Here is a 15,869-nt window from a genome sequence, read left to right as displayed (position 1 = left end):
ATCTTCAATACTATACCATGGATCTTCTGACTGGTTCCCGAATTGTATCTCGATATCAGGGTGGACTGATCTTATCAAAATACTAGATTTCGAATAAAGAAGACAGAAAATTCCTCACGGAGGAAGAGCTGAAATTTTCACGGAGGAGAAAGTTAAAAAATTCGCTTCCATCTATATAGAGAAAGGAACGAAATTTTGTATAGAAATCAATGTCTCTTTCTGTCTCTTTTATTCTCCCATTTATATATTAAGTTCATATAGGGCTCAGTCAGGGATATATGGAAGGTTTTGGATATGAGCTCCCCCAATTAGCTTTTTACTAATTAAATTGAACCCACAATTTAATACAAGCTTATATTGGAATATTACGAGCAGCCACTACAGAAGTAATATTGCACTCCCCATCTAAATCCGAAATTACAAGTGATACGAGTTTCCATTATTTATATTATTTATTTCCCGCGCTTAAGATATAAATGTCTATTAATTGATTAATGTCTGCTATGAACTTAATTAATTATCATCTTATTAATTCCAAGAGTGGACTTAGCAAGAAACACTTATTTATTATTCATAGAGTGATAAAACTCCAACTGGTCAGTTTTCTGAATAATAAAACCTTGTTCGAGCTCCTCTTGAGGACATTATCAAACGAGACTCACCTCGTGCACGATTCAACATAATAGCAATCCTAGCACCGCTAGATATTAATCACCACTAACTAATATTTCAGGATTATTGGATTGCGAAAAACCCGCACCATTTGATAAGTCAAAGTAGTGCATAATCAATACCGTATGCTCAATGCTAACATATTATAACGCCCCGAATTTTCGTGCGCTTATTTTTGGACAGGAAATTCAAGTTTAAGTGCTACTGTTATATAAGTGAAACAACATATGGAATTTACGTACATATAAATGTGTAACTGGGAATACACGCCTATGTGGTACATATCAAGACTTTTTACATCACATTGCAGAAAGAAAATGCTACAGTTAATACTATTTTAAGGAGCTCAAGAATCAAGGATTTGCTAGCAATAAATAAATGGAAATGAGGATTTAATGGGAATAAGTACAACTTCTTTACAAAGGTCACTCTACATCATCAAACCAAAATTAGCAAAGAGATAACTACAAATCTTCATTGAGGATCCTCTCTACACACATCTCGATTCTTGATCCCACTCCATGCCAAGGAGTTAATTAGTAGTCTCCTAGAGATAGCATGAGTTGTCTCTTAACCTGCCAAGGAAATTCCCAAAATAGTTAGATTCCTTCTTCAACAAAAACCAATGAAAAAATGGTATTCAAGAAAATGGTAAGGAGCCATTTAAAGATTTGCAAGAGTGTTTGCAAGGAGACAATGAATAAGATATCTCAAATCTTCCCAAAGTGGATGTAATGACAATTGGATAAAGAATGATGAGTCATCTCCTTAACCTAAAGAGTGAAAAATCCTTTTCCACCACATGATCAATTAAGAAACTTGATCACCAAGTATAACACCTTCCAAGACTTTCACCAAGAAGGCAAGGAAGCCTTTTTCAAGATTCAAAAAGAGAGATGAACAATTAGCTCAAAAGGGAATTTGGTATCTTCCCCGAGAAGCCAAGACTTGCGGCTATATATAGAGCCATATCACACAAGTTCCTTCACCCTTAAACCACCCCCAAAATTTGAGAAGGAGCAGCAAGAGGGAAAGTAGGATTCGGCATCAAGCTGCGGAGTTCCGGCTGTGAAGAGGAGCCGATAACTGAGGTAAATTCGTGCACCAATCTCCTTCATGAGAATAGCATTCATATAGTTTTCAACATAGTATCCTAAGATAGGATTTAGAACCACAACAGTAGCATCATCAACCAAGAACTTGTAATAATGAGAAATAGGCTGCTCATGAGCATAGGACAGTAGCAATACACCTTCTAAAGAGATAAGAGAGCTCACTCCATCAAGTAATAAGTTAAGGATGAAAACTTATCTCAAGGATCCAACACTGAACTTAGCACACAAAGCTACTGCTCGAAACTCAAGTATAATAGACCGAACTTAGAAGAATGATGACAAAGAACTTAGCTTTAGGCCGAGACCGGTGGGCTTTCCGGTGATGAACGGTTGACGACGGAGCCTCGAAAGGCCACCGCGCGGGCTCCTCGATGGCGGCATCTTCGGTTGTACGCTCACGGAGGGTGCAGGCCGGCGGGGCGTGAGCTCCAACGAGAGGCTCGACAGAGGAGGCGAGCGGAAGGGAGCAGCGACGGCGGCAGGGACAGCCGCTGGACGCCAGCTCGACAGAGACAGCGATCTCGACGGAGGAAGCCGTGAATGGCGAACCGCCGGGGGAGAGAGACGGAGAGAGAAAGGCGACGCCTTCTCTGTCGGAGAATTCGTCGGGCGAGGGAACTCGACGGAGGGAGAGGAAAGACGCCAGCAGCGAAGGCCGGTGGAGACGGTCATCCCCAACGATTCGCCGGAGAAACCGTGAGAGACGAGGAAGAGGCGCAGCTCCTTGATTTCCAATTTAGGGATTTCGAAATTTGGTTTTGGAGATAAGTGAATTGGGGAAGGTGGAAGGATGAATTGGGGGTAACTCACGCAAGAGGAGGCGTGGATTCGCCGGAGTCGGCGTGAATTCGTCGGAGGGAGGCGCTGTGGTGTCTTCTCAATTTGGGAGAGAATGAGTATGAAGAACAGGATTTGAGAGGAGACCGATGGGTTTGTATTTGGGAGTGTGAAATGCTGGGCCATTTTAATTAAATAAGAGGATTTGGGCCATAGAGGTGAATTAAAGGAATAAATGGGCTGCTTCATTTAATTGTGGAAATGGACTCAAGGGGATTTAATTAGTAGTGGGCCGATTTCTTTTAGTAAGAAAATGATGTTTGATTTTGGGCCAAGGCATAAAATAATTGTTGGACTTGAGAATCAATTAAGTTTGGATGAAAATAAATTAGCATGATGGATGGACATGTTTAGTCGTGGTTGAGACTATAGTAAATACCTGTTGATATGTTGAGACGAGAAGTTGACTAGTTGAGGTCAAGATTGATTTGTTGAGTTTGAATATAATTTAAGGACTTGAGTTGGAGCTCTATCAATTAATTTCTGAATAATTTACTAAGTTTCCGAAAATGGATAATATTGAAGTTGGAGGAGCCAATGGGCGGCCTTAAGAAAATTCAAAGAAAGGATTTAGAGAGGGATTTTCCATGAATCCATACTTTATTAAACAAATACCCAAGTGATTATCTTCGAGAAAATAGAGTTTTCCCTGAAATTAGTAGAGTGAATAATCAAACCTTATGAAGTAGTGAAGCCCGAAGTAGGATTACGAAAAATCCTATAAGCCGAGACTAAGATATAGGTGTTATCCAATAGGATGCATGCATTGTTTTCTCAAGAGAAATATTTCAAGTACTAATTAGCGTGCTACGCTATTTATTTTTTTTCAAAGGATATTTTGCTCGAGGGCAAAGTGAGGCCAATACGAGAGTCGTTATTTGGAGATAAGCGTATCAGGTGGGCTTTCTTTTAATATCCAGCACTATAGTGTGGATATAAAGCAAATATTTGTGAAATTATGAAAAATCATCTTTTCTCAAAATGAAGCAGTGATTATTTTAAAGTTGTTGTCATGCCATAAAATGTTTGTTTTGAGGCCTATCTGTTGGGGTAATAGCCCGTGGGTTTTGGCGATGCCAGCCCAAGTTTAACGAATTCGGTTCCCAATAGGACCGCAAATCCTTTTCGGAATAATGTGCACGAGAGCCGTGAGCCATCAGCTGTTGGCCGGCGATGTGTCCGCTGAAGGTGGCCACCTTCACGGTACACGATTCTCAGATTTGGCGAGTGATTTGGAGAACTTAGATTGATCAATCGAACTTTTAGCTCACAAAAGAATTTAGTATGCTCGGGCCTTTTAAGAAAAACCCCCGTGTGATACTGTGGATGGATGACAGCTATATATTGTACGTTTTGTTTTTGGCATGTGTCCACTGAGTACTCCTATACTCAGCCCTGCATGTATTTATAAATGTGCAGATTAAGAAATGGGGCGGAGGTGCGCTGATCAGAGTCGATGCTACTTAAGTAAATAAGTGTGGATCTCTCGACGCTTCGTGTCTTCATACGCGAAGTCGTTCTCTGGACTTTTTCCGCTGCAGTTTGTTTAGAGAGTATTAGTGAACTCTCATCATCATAACTCTGATTCATTTTGATGAAACGCTATTGTTAATTAAATCCTTGTAATCGAATACTTGGATCCTATCTTATGATATTGTTTGACTTTTCAATATGCAAGTTCTATTCCCATTTCTTCCCTATTTCTTTAAATTGTTTCACAAGTCGCGGTTTACCCGCTTTCGCTATCTTTAGCAAAATGCGGTCGTGACACATATGTAGATTAAGAAATAGTTATTTATCAAGACCTAGTCTTTCAGTAGATAGCATAAAGACACGTCTTGCTGTTAGATCCATTCAGTGCTATACCACACCAACGTCATCTTATTTCAGAAAGGCTTAGAAATAATCGGACTGACATTGCAACCTTTCACGATAGGTAGCCAAAGCCTATCTAGGTTGTAAAATTCTTCTTTCTCTTTTGCAAAGCATTGCATAGAACTAACCGTGTTACCTTAAAGTGGACGTCGCCCACAACCGATCTACTAAGCAAAAGACTTAGGCTTTGTTTACTTATTATGCATTTAAATGTTTGTAAAACATCTTATAAATGCACAAGCAAACACAATGTAATAATAATAATAGTGATTCTATTCGTGCGAAACTGCTCGAATAATACTGAATCGGGTTAAAAGTGGATTGTAGAGTTTTACGTACACAAGCAAGATTCTATTCGAGCGAAACTTGTTCGAAACATGCTTTTCACTATACCAAATCTAACAGTAGAGTGCAAAGAATTTCTATTTTTATTAATGAATCATCTTGGATGAGACAAAATAAAAAGGAAAGAGGATCATTTTCGTTGAGATGAACGGATTATTAGTTTTATAATAAATTATAAATAAGAATGAATTAGTAGAATGTGAGGTCCTTGCTAAAAGTAGTACCCCATCCGTCCCACTCAAGATTTTCACCTTTCTTTTTTAGTTTGTCCTACTTAATAGGTTCACTTTCTATTTATGGAAGCAAATTCTTCTCTATTCTCTCCTCATTAAAACACTCAACCACAAATAATTTTTCCTAAAACTCCGCCACTTAATATTGTGGACATCTTGAGTGAGAAAAAAAATAGTAAAAAGTAATTGTGACAAATAATGACGGATAAACCACAAAGAAAACTAAATTGAGTCGTAGTATTTCTTTTTAGGATGTGTTAATTAGGTTGAGTTATTTTTTTGACAAAAAATAAAACATCTAATCAATCTTACTTTACTCTATCACCAACTTTATACTCTCTTTATTTTTTTTTTACTTTATTCTTTTCTCTTATTTTTCAATATAATTTCATAATCTCTATATCCAAAAGTTAACTCAATTTGATTAGAACATAGGGAAAATGTGATATGAGTGTTTGTAATTGTGTGATATGCTTTGATGAGCTTTGTCCAGGATTGAACTAGTAATATAAAATTTTATTTTCGTGTTTTGTTATAAAAATGAAAATTATATCTAAGATAATTTTAATAAGATTTTTAATGTATCGATAAACTTTAATCATCTAATTTATTAATTAACTATAGTAAATGGGGCCTTATGGGCCGAGATTAATAAATGCAATTAATTTCAAATTCCCTAGGCTGTAATTTTTGGGTATCACTATTTTATTATGCAATTAATTCATTAACATATGTTGATCTTTTTCTTGTATTAAGAAATTAATTAATTAGTGGAAGACAGATTACGCATCCCTCTGCCTACACGTCTCCCTTTTCCATTGGAAAAGTAAATAATGAAAATTAAAAATCATGTTTTTATATAGAGAGAGAAAACACAACAGACGGAGCAAACGGAATACAGTTCAAAACTTGATCAAATAATCAAAATTGGTTCAAGATTTTCACTGAATCAAAGCCCTTCTGCCTCCTCCGCATTTCCTACCTAATTAGGGATACATAAATCATGTATAAAGATACATATTTCTGATCATTATTCTGCGCAGCTGAATATTCCCGATTGCTTCTCATAACAAAATTGAACTTCTTTACTTGCCTCGGTGATATTCGGCTGTGGTCTGGAGGTAAAATGTTTAATTTCTGCTTGAAACTTTTTAAGAAGTTGGGGATAAATATGTCGTCTATGGTTATTTTTGTATCGGATTTTCTATATAAAACTATAAGAATTAGAAAAAGGAATTAAATTTGGAGTATTTGCATCACTATTTGGTGCTACAGGTTTGACCTTTTGTGCTTCTGATGATTCCGGCCGCGGTTTTTTAGCACTATTTCTCTATGGAGACTTGTCAATATATATAGTTTACTTACTTGCAATCAGTTCTTGCTTGAAATGGGGAACCCTAGATAACATTTTTATCTGGAATGCTCGTTACTGTATTGCTGATTTTGGGGGCTGGTGACTGTTCTAGGGGATTATTACAACAACACTATGCAGCTTTTTTTACTTCATGTGTCCATTTACTTATTTCAGTCTTGCCCTTGTTTTTTACTTTATTACACTCAATGTGATTCTGTAGGTGCATAATGGATCTAAATTTCATAAGACAAATATATTATTTCACATATAAGTTTCTTTCCTAACTGTTAGGAGTATAATTTAGAAGTATGGAGATATTGTAGTTCTGAAAGAAGATATGTACTTTTGTTTTCAAGTGTTTTAGACTGTGGCCCTTCTTGAAAATTAGAGTTCCTTGTAGACTAGTGCATTTCTTATTTTGTGTTCAGTTACATAAGCCAGACAAGAATTACATAACAAATGGTAATTTGCATTCTGAAATGTCGCAACATACTTAATATTTACGTTGTTAGATCTCAGGATCATACCAAGAAGCTGCGAGTTTCTACTCTCAAATCTTAAACCTTCCAAAGTAGCCGATTGATATCAACTGGTTTCCACTGCAGTCAAGTTTATGATTTTCAAGGTGGCATATCTGTTACTTACGACATTGTGTATTCTCTATACTCTACAATAATGTCATGAAAATCTTCTTGTTGTTATTAGCATTACTGAATATATCTCCATAATCTAAAGCTTGTTCTTGCTGTTTCCTTGTTGGGGTATGTTAGCATGATATCTTGTATTGGATGCTATTGATTGTATATTTGTATGAATACTGAATAGAAACCAAATGTGGTCGATCCAAATACAATGCTTCATACTGGATTAATACACTTTTGTTTTAGATCATTATCACTAGAAGTTATTTTCTCTCTTGAAGTTACCCCTTTCTTGTTTGAAGTTTCCCTTTTCTCTTTTGTTTTGAGATGAAGGGGTCAGCTTGGTATTTTCTTGAATATTATGGCTTACTATTTACATAGATGTACAAAACCAGATTTATCCTTTTTTAGTGTTGTACCTGTTTTCAAGGGCCTTATTCTGTTGATGTGAAACAACTAATGGGAAACTCTTACCTGTTTCCAATTTAGAAAAAGAGCACCCCCTACACAGATTCTACATCTTTAAGTAATGTATGGCAAATGGAATTGTTAGTGTTATGGCAGAAGGTGTTGTTTGGTATATGTTTCTGTATATGTTTCATATGTGATACGCTTTTTCTGACCTTATAATGTGCTTCATTAATGTTCTGAAGTGTTGGAATAATTTAGTTCCCTTTTGGCCTTTCAGCATAATGGTCTGATTAAGGCACACTGTTTTTGCATGCATTCAGTGTGTATGAGTGATGTTCAGTGGGCAAAAGGGATTTCATGCTCTTAATTTATTCAAGTGGCGACAGGGTAGTACATCTTCTCTGAATACTGGGTTGCTTGATGATGTACCTCATGAAATTGAGTTGTCTGATTATCATAGAACACCCAGCCCTGATAGTGAGAGCCCATCTGGGCTTCTTGATGGGGAAACTTTGAATGCTGAGCCGATTGATGATTTGGATTTGTTCTTTGAGAGGATTTACACCTATTACTGCGAGAAAGGCCTGTGGTGCATTATCATCAAGTGGATGTTTGAGCTTCTGAGTTTGGCTTTCACTATATGTTTTTCTGGTTTTTTTCTGCTCGTTGTTGATTGGAATGGCCTCCGTGGTGCAAAATGTGGCATGGATGCAGTGGAATCTGGAATCAAACCTTGTGACCTCTATGAGGAAGCTTTACATAAGCATCCATTGACTCCTTTCACTCTTTCGAAAGCTATAATTGTTGGATATTTGGGGATATTTTCCATCTACTGTATATTCTGCTTTTTGAGGTTCTTTGCGCAGTTGAAGGAGACTCTGAAGATTCGTTGGTTTTACTACAACTGGTAATTATAAATCATGCGGTACCTAATAAGGTTGAAAGCCATGTAAACTCTTAATACAATGTAAAATTTTTCAAATTGTGAAAAGTATGTAGTACTTAATTTCTTGAAATGAGGATGTTGTATTGGGTTCTTAATTATGTCTTTGCAGCCTCCATGTGACGGACAATGAAATACAGACAATGCCATGGTCGCTGATTCTTGAAAAGGTTGTTCAAGTACAGAGGACACATCAGCTATGTGTGGTCAAGGATCTTTCTATGCATGATGTGGCCATGAGGTTGATGAGGAAGGAAAATTACTTGATTGGCATGCTTAATAAAGGAGTGCTTGCATTTCCCATATCACAGTGGGTCCCTGGTTCGTGCGCAGCTGGAAGTGTTGGTACAGATGGTGTACAACTTCGTCTAGTACTGCCAAAGACTCTTGAATGGACGCTGAATTGGTGCATACTCCAGAGTATGTTTGACAGGTATTTATGCTTGCTATTTTAAGTAAATAACCTATTGCAAGAATATAAGTTATAATATGGCCTTCTTCCCCATACTGCATCATTTGGAAAATACAGATATATCATTATATTATACGGTTCATGCGTTAAGTTTTACATACCATTAATGATTTTGCTCATATTCATTGAATTCTGCTTTCATGGGATCTCATGGTCATATACAAAATTCATGTGATTTTTTTTCCTCCCCCGTTATGTGCTGACTTATTATATGTCTTTCTCCGTTTTCATCAGAAATTTCTGATTGTGATTTTCCCCCCTGATCAGCTGATTCTAGAAATATTGAAAAATACTTTTCTTTCTATGGCCTTTTTACACATGCTCATTCATATGCTTTTTTCCCCCGCAGAAACTTTTGTGTTAGAAGAGACTTTGTCTCTGATCCAATTACATTGAGGAAAAGGCTTATAATAGTTGGCGTTACTCTGCTTCTTTTATCTCCGTTCCTTGTTATTTTCATGCTCGTATATCTCTTCTTGAGGCATGCTGAACAGTTTTACAATCACCCAAGTACAGCATTTTCCAGGAGATGGTCAAATCTCTCTAAGTGGATGTTCAGAGAATTCAATGAGGTATCTCCATAAACTTGATCCTAAGCTCTTACTTCAGCATTATGTCTAGTTCTGGTCCAGTATATTGTGATATATGTTGATGAGTTAAGGATGATTTTTGGAGGAAGTTAAGTCTGGTTATTTGCCATGGGACATAAGTACAAATGTACAATACAATGTAATTTGAAGATGCATGATACTGAATTTTAACTATTTGTTCTTAACGGTCATTTTTCATTTCCAGGTTGATCATTTGTTTAAGCACCGGATAAACAGCAGCATCGTGCATGCTTCTGATTACTTGAAACAATTTCCTTCACCCATCTTGACTATTGTGGCGAAGTTCATATCATTTGTTTCTGGTGGCTTTGCTGCTGTGCTCATAATAATTGCGTTTTTAGAAGAATCTCTCCTGGAAGGCCATGTAAGCCTTTCAACTTTTAGACTACGACCTCACTTTCTAAGAGTAACATACCATGAATCTTGAACTTCCCTTTTATGGGCTCTGATTTAATCTTGCAGATATTTGGGCGAAACTTATTCTGGTATGCTGCAGTTTTTGGAACTATAACTGCTATAACCCGCGCTGCAATGAGGGATGAGCTTTTAGTCCTTGATCCACAGGCGGCAATGTCCCTGGTTTTACAACACACACACTATATGCCAAAAAGATGGCGCGTGAAAGAGAATACTGAGACAGTGCGGGTCGAGTTTGAGACTCTTTTTCAGGTATCATATATTATGGACGTTGATGCACTGTAGGTGCCTAGTGTATTTGTAAAAGGGATATTTACAGAAACAAGACACACTTATGTCTTAATCTACAGTGTAGGCTGATTGTATAAATTATTTGGCGTAGTACACAGGACTGATGCTGTTGGAGGAGATGGCCTCAATCTTGCTTACGCCATATCTACTTATGTTTGTTGTCCCTAAGGTATGTAATTAGATGTGTTCTCATCCATCTATTTCCATTTCAAAAGGTATTCCTAGAAACACCATTTGTTTGATTATCACAGCGGGTGGATGATATCTTAAAGTTCATCAAGGACTTCACTGTGGATGTTCAAGGCGTGGGCCACGTTTGTAGGTAAGTATTGGTTCGTGATTGGCAATATTCGCTTTTACTGTTTATCAGGATGGTTTTTTGCTTGGCGGAAGCAAACTCATTAGCGTGTCATATCTTCTCGCAGCTTTAGCCTCTTCGATTTTAGAAATCACGGAAACAAAAGATATGGTTCGCCATTTAACTCGTCTCATGATCAGAGGAGTTCCCAGGGGAAAATGGAGAAGTCATTCTTGAGGTATCAGTACTATCCGTACCACATGTATATGTTGCGTTTTCTTTGCCTTGCGCGTCACTGTGTCGAGTTCCATATGCAGCTTTCAGATTGCGTATCCGTCATGGGATCCTAATGATGACGGGAAGCAGTTCCTCGCTTCATTGAAAACATTCAGAGATCAAAAGCTAAGAGGTCAAGGAACAGCAGCCTCGCAGACGGCATCAGGGATGGTGCATCAGAATCCGAGATTCAGAGGCTTTAGCACGAACGAACGGGATGCCATGTTTTCGAGGGAAACAGTGTTCAACAATACGGGGAACTTCCACCAGTTTGACTCGATGTGGCTGATCGACTGTGAGCAGAAGAATTTTCCCTACATTCTGGAATGGTATTACACCTCTTACAATCACGACAGAGACGAGGATAACACGAGAGAGACGCTGTCGAGAAGCTACGACCATGATGAGGAGAACCCTCCCGCTCTATGGATGCCGTCCCACCTGGCCAACAACACTCCCAAATACGACGATGTCAACTGGGACGACAACCTGTTTGAGGATCGCGCACAGAGCCATCTAGAAGCTTCGACATCGGTTCCTCTCTACCAAGAGAGTGTGCTGCAGCAGCATCACGAGTCCAATGACACACAGCACCCTGGCAGGAGCCACTGGTGGGCCAGGATGCGGCCACAGGGTCCAGGTCAGGAGACGAGCTTTCTTGAGCCGCCAAACTTCTTCCATGAAGCTTCCCACGATGACGGCAACAACTACTCGGACGAGAGAAGCGGCGAGGAATATCAGCTGGACTTGAGAAACTTGAGGGGGCTGTCGAGGACGTTCTACATGGACGATTTAGATGGAGGGAATTTCAATCTTCCGTTCGTCGACATATATGAAGACCCGTTGGACAGGGGCTTGGGCTCGGTGGATTCTGAGCCTCCAAATCTGGTGTGAGAGCTCGCTCGGGTTTGAAACAAGTAGACTATTGTTGATCCAAAATCTCAAAATTATTTCATGTAGATAACAAAAAAGTGTACAGAAATTGGAATGTGAAGTTTGGTTTTCCCATATGCTTGCTTCGCAATGTGGGGAGGTGAATTCTAGTGGCGTGGTGACGCTCAAATTGTAAAAACTGCTCTAATCATTCTTGTATGCTAGTAGTGTTATGGTAGGCTATGTTTCGACACTATTTATTTATGATTATCAGTACTCACTCCAAAATGACATTCATTTACCATGTCACTTGTGCGTGACATAATATTATACTCCCATTATGCATTATTATGATACTGGGGAACAGTGTGGTGACAACCTACCACCAGTCATTTGATCTCTTAATTGAATATATAAGATTATTTTATATGATTAGAGTATGGATTGCTTGATCATGAAGAAATTTTTTTGCTTGTAAGGGTGATTTTATCACTTCTGCCTAAATTGCTTGTATGGATTTTGTATGTCATTTTGCTTGGTTATATTTTTTGTGAGTTAATTGTAGAGAACTAAATAATAGTTATAGACATCCTATATGTCATGAATAGGAACTAAATAAATATAAAAGCAATAAAAATAAGATAGACATATGACCAAAAGGACGTGAGCTATTCCTAACATGATTCAAATGGATATGAGCTACTCCTAACATGATTCAGAATTGTTTCAACCTATTTCACCAGACTCATTCCTGATACAATCTAGTCAATTAAGGATCGTGTTTATTTTACGCTCATATGCAACTTAATATAGTGAATTTTAGCATATAAAATATAAGCGTATGTAATCACATGCAAGTATAATAATATCTTTAAAATACTTCGAAATTGCAAGAGAACAACGTTGAAACTTGAAAGTAGTATTTATGCGCCCTATTTCCAAAATGAGATTTTGTGTTCTAGGGATCCACTTTGTTTTACACTATCCCATAGGTGATCACTAATCGAGGAATGATACATATAAGATAAGCTGATCATGTCTTAGGCTCTCTCACTAATCTATTGTGACATCCCTAACCCGAAACCTGCATTATTTTGCATATTATTATATTATATTGTCATTGTATATTAAATTGTCATTTTTACTACAGAGATATTAACTGTGTCATAAAGAATATATTTATTGTTATGTCGACTCAATATAGTCGAATATATGAATAGTTTTGATTTGCAGGAATTGTTAAAATGAAAATGTATATATTATTTTTAATAAATAGTTATGTAAATGTGTATGTGCATGTGCATGTGTACCATACAGTACTAGTATTATCTACGTACATACACATATATATATTACAAATGATAGTGTTTCTAAATCAACATAATATAAATAAATAATGGTAGTAACATGTGTATATGTGCATGGGATGATATAGTAATAGTATTCATGTACGCAGGGACGGAACTAGACTTTCAAATAAGCCGGTGCTGAAATCCTTAAAAATAATAATAATATAATAATAATAACAATAATACCAAAAATTTCAATTCAAATATAACGTCTTTACAATTTTTACGAGGCTCTAGATGATAATTGTTTCCGACGTGTCGCCATTTCTTGAAATCGTCGAAGAATGGCCTCATTTTCAATTTTGTTAAAAATATCCTTCTCAATGTATACAACTAAGATATCATTCATCCAACCGTCTCCCATTCTGTTTCGCAAATCAGTCTTGATAAATTTCATCGAAGAAAATACTCTCTCAACAGAGGCGGTCGCAACAGGAAGGATCAGAGTCAATTCAATCAAACGGTATACCAAGGGAAAAGCCTTATCTCTTGTGGTAGCGACCAAAATCTTTGCAAGATTTCCCAAATCTTCAATATTGGAGAACTCGACTTTATCAACTATATCACTGATATAAGTTTTAAGTTGATATTGGAGAGCCATACATTCAGTGCACGAGAAGTCATCCGGATAAAGTTCTGCGAGACGGACCAACTTGTCGATATTGAAGCTAGCAAAGGAGTTTCTTGGACTAAGGCAATTCATGCAAATAAGCAATTCTGTATTTGTTTCTGGGAAACGATTTTCCATCTCTTGAATAACTAAATCAAGAACCTAATAATTATAAGTAGTATGAAATTAGAATACAAAGAAATATTTAATAATAATCATAACTAAGAAATAAAATAGAAATCGTACCTGACAGTAAACCTCCACCTTGTAATGATGATAATTTGTAACGCGTTCCCCTCGTTTCATTCGCACACCAAACTTGACGGCATCATCCATATTGATGACATCAATGGAATTAGTCACACAAAACTCTTCAACCTGTCTCACGAATTGGTTCCATCCATTCTCCCGAAAGTCTTGCAAAGTCCTTTTAGTTGTATCAATCAAAGATATAGCTTGAACTATATTTTGATCCCGAAGTTGCAAAACTTTTGACAAATCATTTGTTGACCCAAGCAACTCAATCATCAAGTGTAAAATAAAAACAAAGTCATAGCTTCCAAGCCTCATACTCAATGTTTTTGATATACCTTTATTATCTGGATTAGTACCATCTTCATACACATTTTCAAGTACTTCAATTACCGATGACCACATACTTTTTAGACGAAGCAAAGTAGTGAAGTGTGATCCCCATCGAGTGTCACCCGGCCGCCTTAAACTCATCTCTTGATTTAAACCTCTTCCACTTTTAATCTCTTCCCTTTCTAGAGATTTGACAATTTTCTCATGCTCAGCTTGTCGTAGTTTGTCTCTCCTTTTACAAGATGTTCCACATGTATTTACAATCATAGTGACAATGGTGAAAAAGTCACTTATAGCACCATGTTGTTTTGTAACATTTACCACGACTAGTTGGAGCTGATGAGCAAAACAATGGATGTACTTCGCAGATCTATTTTCATTCAGTATAAGGGTTTTCAGACCATTGTACTCACCCCGCATATTTGATGCACCATCATAGCCTTGACCTCTTAACCGTGATAAAGATAAAGCATGCTTAGCAAACACTGAGTCAATCCCTTCCTTCAATGACTTTGTTGTAGTATCAGTGACATGTACCAAGGCTAAGAATCTTTCTATAATCTCTCCATTATTGTTCACGTATCTAATAACCAAAGCCATTTGCTCTTTTATCGATGAATCTCGCGCTTCATCAACCAATAGAGAGAATTTGCGATTTTCAATATCTTCCAAAATAACTTTCGTAGTCTCAACAGCACAACAATTTGATAATTCCTTTTGAATCAAAGGACTAGTCATCTGATTATTACGTGGAGCGTTCTCCAATGTAACTGCAGCTACCTCTTCTTTATGCTCACAATACCATTTAAGTATCTCTAGAAAGTTTCCCTTGTTTGTAGACGCAAATGATTCATCATTCCCACGAAATGGCAATCCCTGTCTTAACAATAATCGAATCACATCTAAAGAAGCAGTCAAGCGAATGCGGTAGTTGACTTCGTCTTCCTTATCATATTTCCTCAAATTGTAATCAACACTTTGTCTTTGATTTTTAAACCCTTCAAAAAGTATTCTGGCCTGATCATGTGTGCTATTTGCTGAACCTTCATGTTCTCTAAAAATAGCAAGCGCCTTTTTCCAATTTTTAAAGCCCGTACTCACGAATACATCATCTCCAAAACGATTGGCATTAATAGGCTTGAAAAGATAACACCAAAAACAAAATGCCGCTTCTTTTTCAACACTATATTCCAACCATATATGTTTTTCAAACCATTTAGATTGGAAGCTCCTTTTCTCTTTACCATACGAAGTTTTCCTAAAGACATGACCTTTCGGTTGACAAGGCCCCTTAGAGACATATTCTCTTCGAATGCGATCCCTTATTTGAACATCATAACTAGCAATAGGACTCCGTAGCCCCGGGTCACTAACTATGTTTTCCGGATTAACTTCAATATTGATTCTTTCTTGATTCAAAATCGCATTCGGGTCACTAACTATGTTTTCAGAATTAGCTTCAAAACTTGCAACATTGATTCCATCCTGGTTCACAGTCGAATTCGGGGTTGCAATACTCGAACTAGAAGTTGAATCATTCCTTGATTTTTTAAAATATCGATGCATAACTGTAGCCAAGAATAAACAAGATTAATTAGATAATTTGCATTCGTACATTTTAAATTATTGCAACGTGTAATCTACTAATAAGAAAGTAAGAT

The 15,869-nt window shown here is 37.2% G+C and overlaps 3 protein-coding genes across 7 annotated transcripts; 1 reads left to right on the top strand and 2 right to left on the bottom strand.

Annotated features, from left to right (window-relative positions):
- The first annotated feature begins 5,931 nt into the window (after positions 1–5,931).
- Positions 5,932–11,973, top strand: APG9 (autophagy 9 (APG9)). Of its 5 annotated transcripts, none has more exons than XM_048123333.2 (11): positions 5,932–6,198; positions 6,951–7,056; positions 7,804–8,390; positions 8,539–8,859; positions 9,248–9,470; positions 9,694–9,873; positions 9,972–10,178; positions 10,309–10,386; positions 10,469–10,539; positions 10,643–10,753; positions 10,833–11,973. In XM_048123333.2, the coding sequence occupies exons 3-11, from the start codon at positions 7,816–7,818 to the stop codon at positions 11,683–11,685; spliced, it is 2,619 nt and encodes an 872-aa protein (XP_047979290.1). In that variant the 5' UTR covers positions 5,932–6,198; positions 6,951–7,056; positions 7,804–7,815; the 3' UTR covers positions 11,686–11,973. The 5 variants fall into 5 exon arrangements, with proteins under 5 accessions (XP_047979290.1, XP_047979279.1, XP_047979285.1 ...); XM_048123322.2 differs by having other exon boundaries at positions 7,761–8,390; XM_048123328.2 differs by having other exon boundaries at positions 6,944–7,056.
- A 1,263-nt stretch (positions 11,974–13,236) lies between these two features.
- LOC148932644 (uncharacterized) lies at positions 13,237–13,731 on the bottom strand. Its single transcript, XM_089065193.1, has one exon. It carries the CDS (start codon positions 13,714–13,716, stop codon positions 13,237–13,239), a length of 480 nt encoding a protein of 159 aa, XP_088921319.1. The 5' UTR covers positions 13,717–13,731.
- A 46-nt stretch (positions 13,732–13,777) lies between these two features.
- Positions 13,778–15,774, bottom strand: LOC148932643 (uncharacterized). The gene is made up of 2 exons (XM_089065192.1): positions 13,875–15,774; positions 13,778–13,785 (listed from the first exon to the last, which is right to left on the bottom strand). The coding sequence occupies exons 1-2, from the start codon at positions 15,772–15,774 to the stop codon at positions 13,778–13,780; spliced, it is 1,908 nt and encodes a 635-aa protein (XP_088921318.1).
- Between the last annotated feature and the right edge of the window lie 95 nt (positions 15,775–15,869).

The sequence above is a fragment of the Salvia hispanica genome, chromosome 2, assembly GCF_029641045.1.
Source record: "Salvia hispanica isolate PSC_SH4W2 chromosome 2, Shi_PSC_v1, whole genome shotgun sequence".
Taxonomy (NCBI): domain Eukaryota; kingdom Viridiplantae; phylum Streptophyta; class Magnoliopsida; order Lamiales; family Lamiaceae; genus Salvia; species Salvia hispanica.
The sequence above is the reverse complement of the archived record's forward strand: the minus strand, read 5'-3'. Positions and strand labels throughout refer to the sequence as shown.

Bases quoted from the DNA above. Each gene is read 5' to 3' on its own strand.
- APG9 (XM_089065559.1), top strand. From the start codon at position 7,816: ATGTTCAGTGGGCAAAAGGGATTTCATGCTCTTAATTTATTCAAGTGG. The intron at 8,391-8,538 runs GTAATTATAAAT...ATGTCTTTGCAG, and splicing joins CGTTGGTTTTACTACAACTG to CCTCCATGTGACGGACAATG. The intron at 10,179-10,308 runs GTATCATATATT...TATTTGGCGTAG, and splicing joins AGTTTGAGACTCTTTTTCAG to TACACAGGACTGATGCTGTT.
- LOC148932644 (XM_089065193.1), bottom strand. From the start codon at position 13,716: ATGAATTGCCTTAGTCCAAGAAACTCCTTTGCTAGCTTCAATATCGAC.
- LOC148932643 (XM_089065192.1), bottom strand. From the start codon at position 15,774: ATGCATCGATATTTTAAAAAATCAAGGAATGATTCAACTTCTAGTTCG.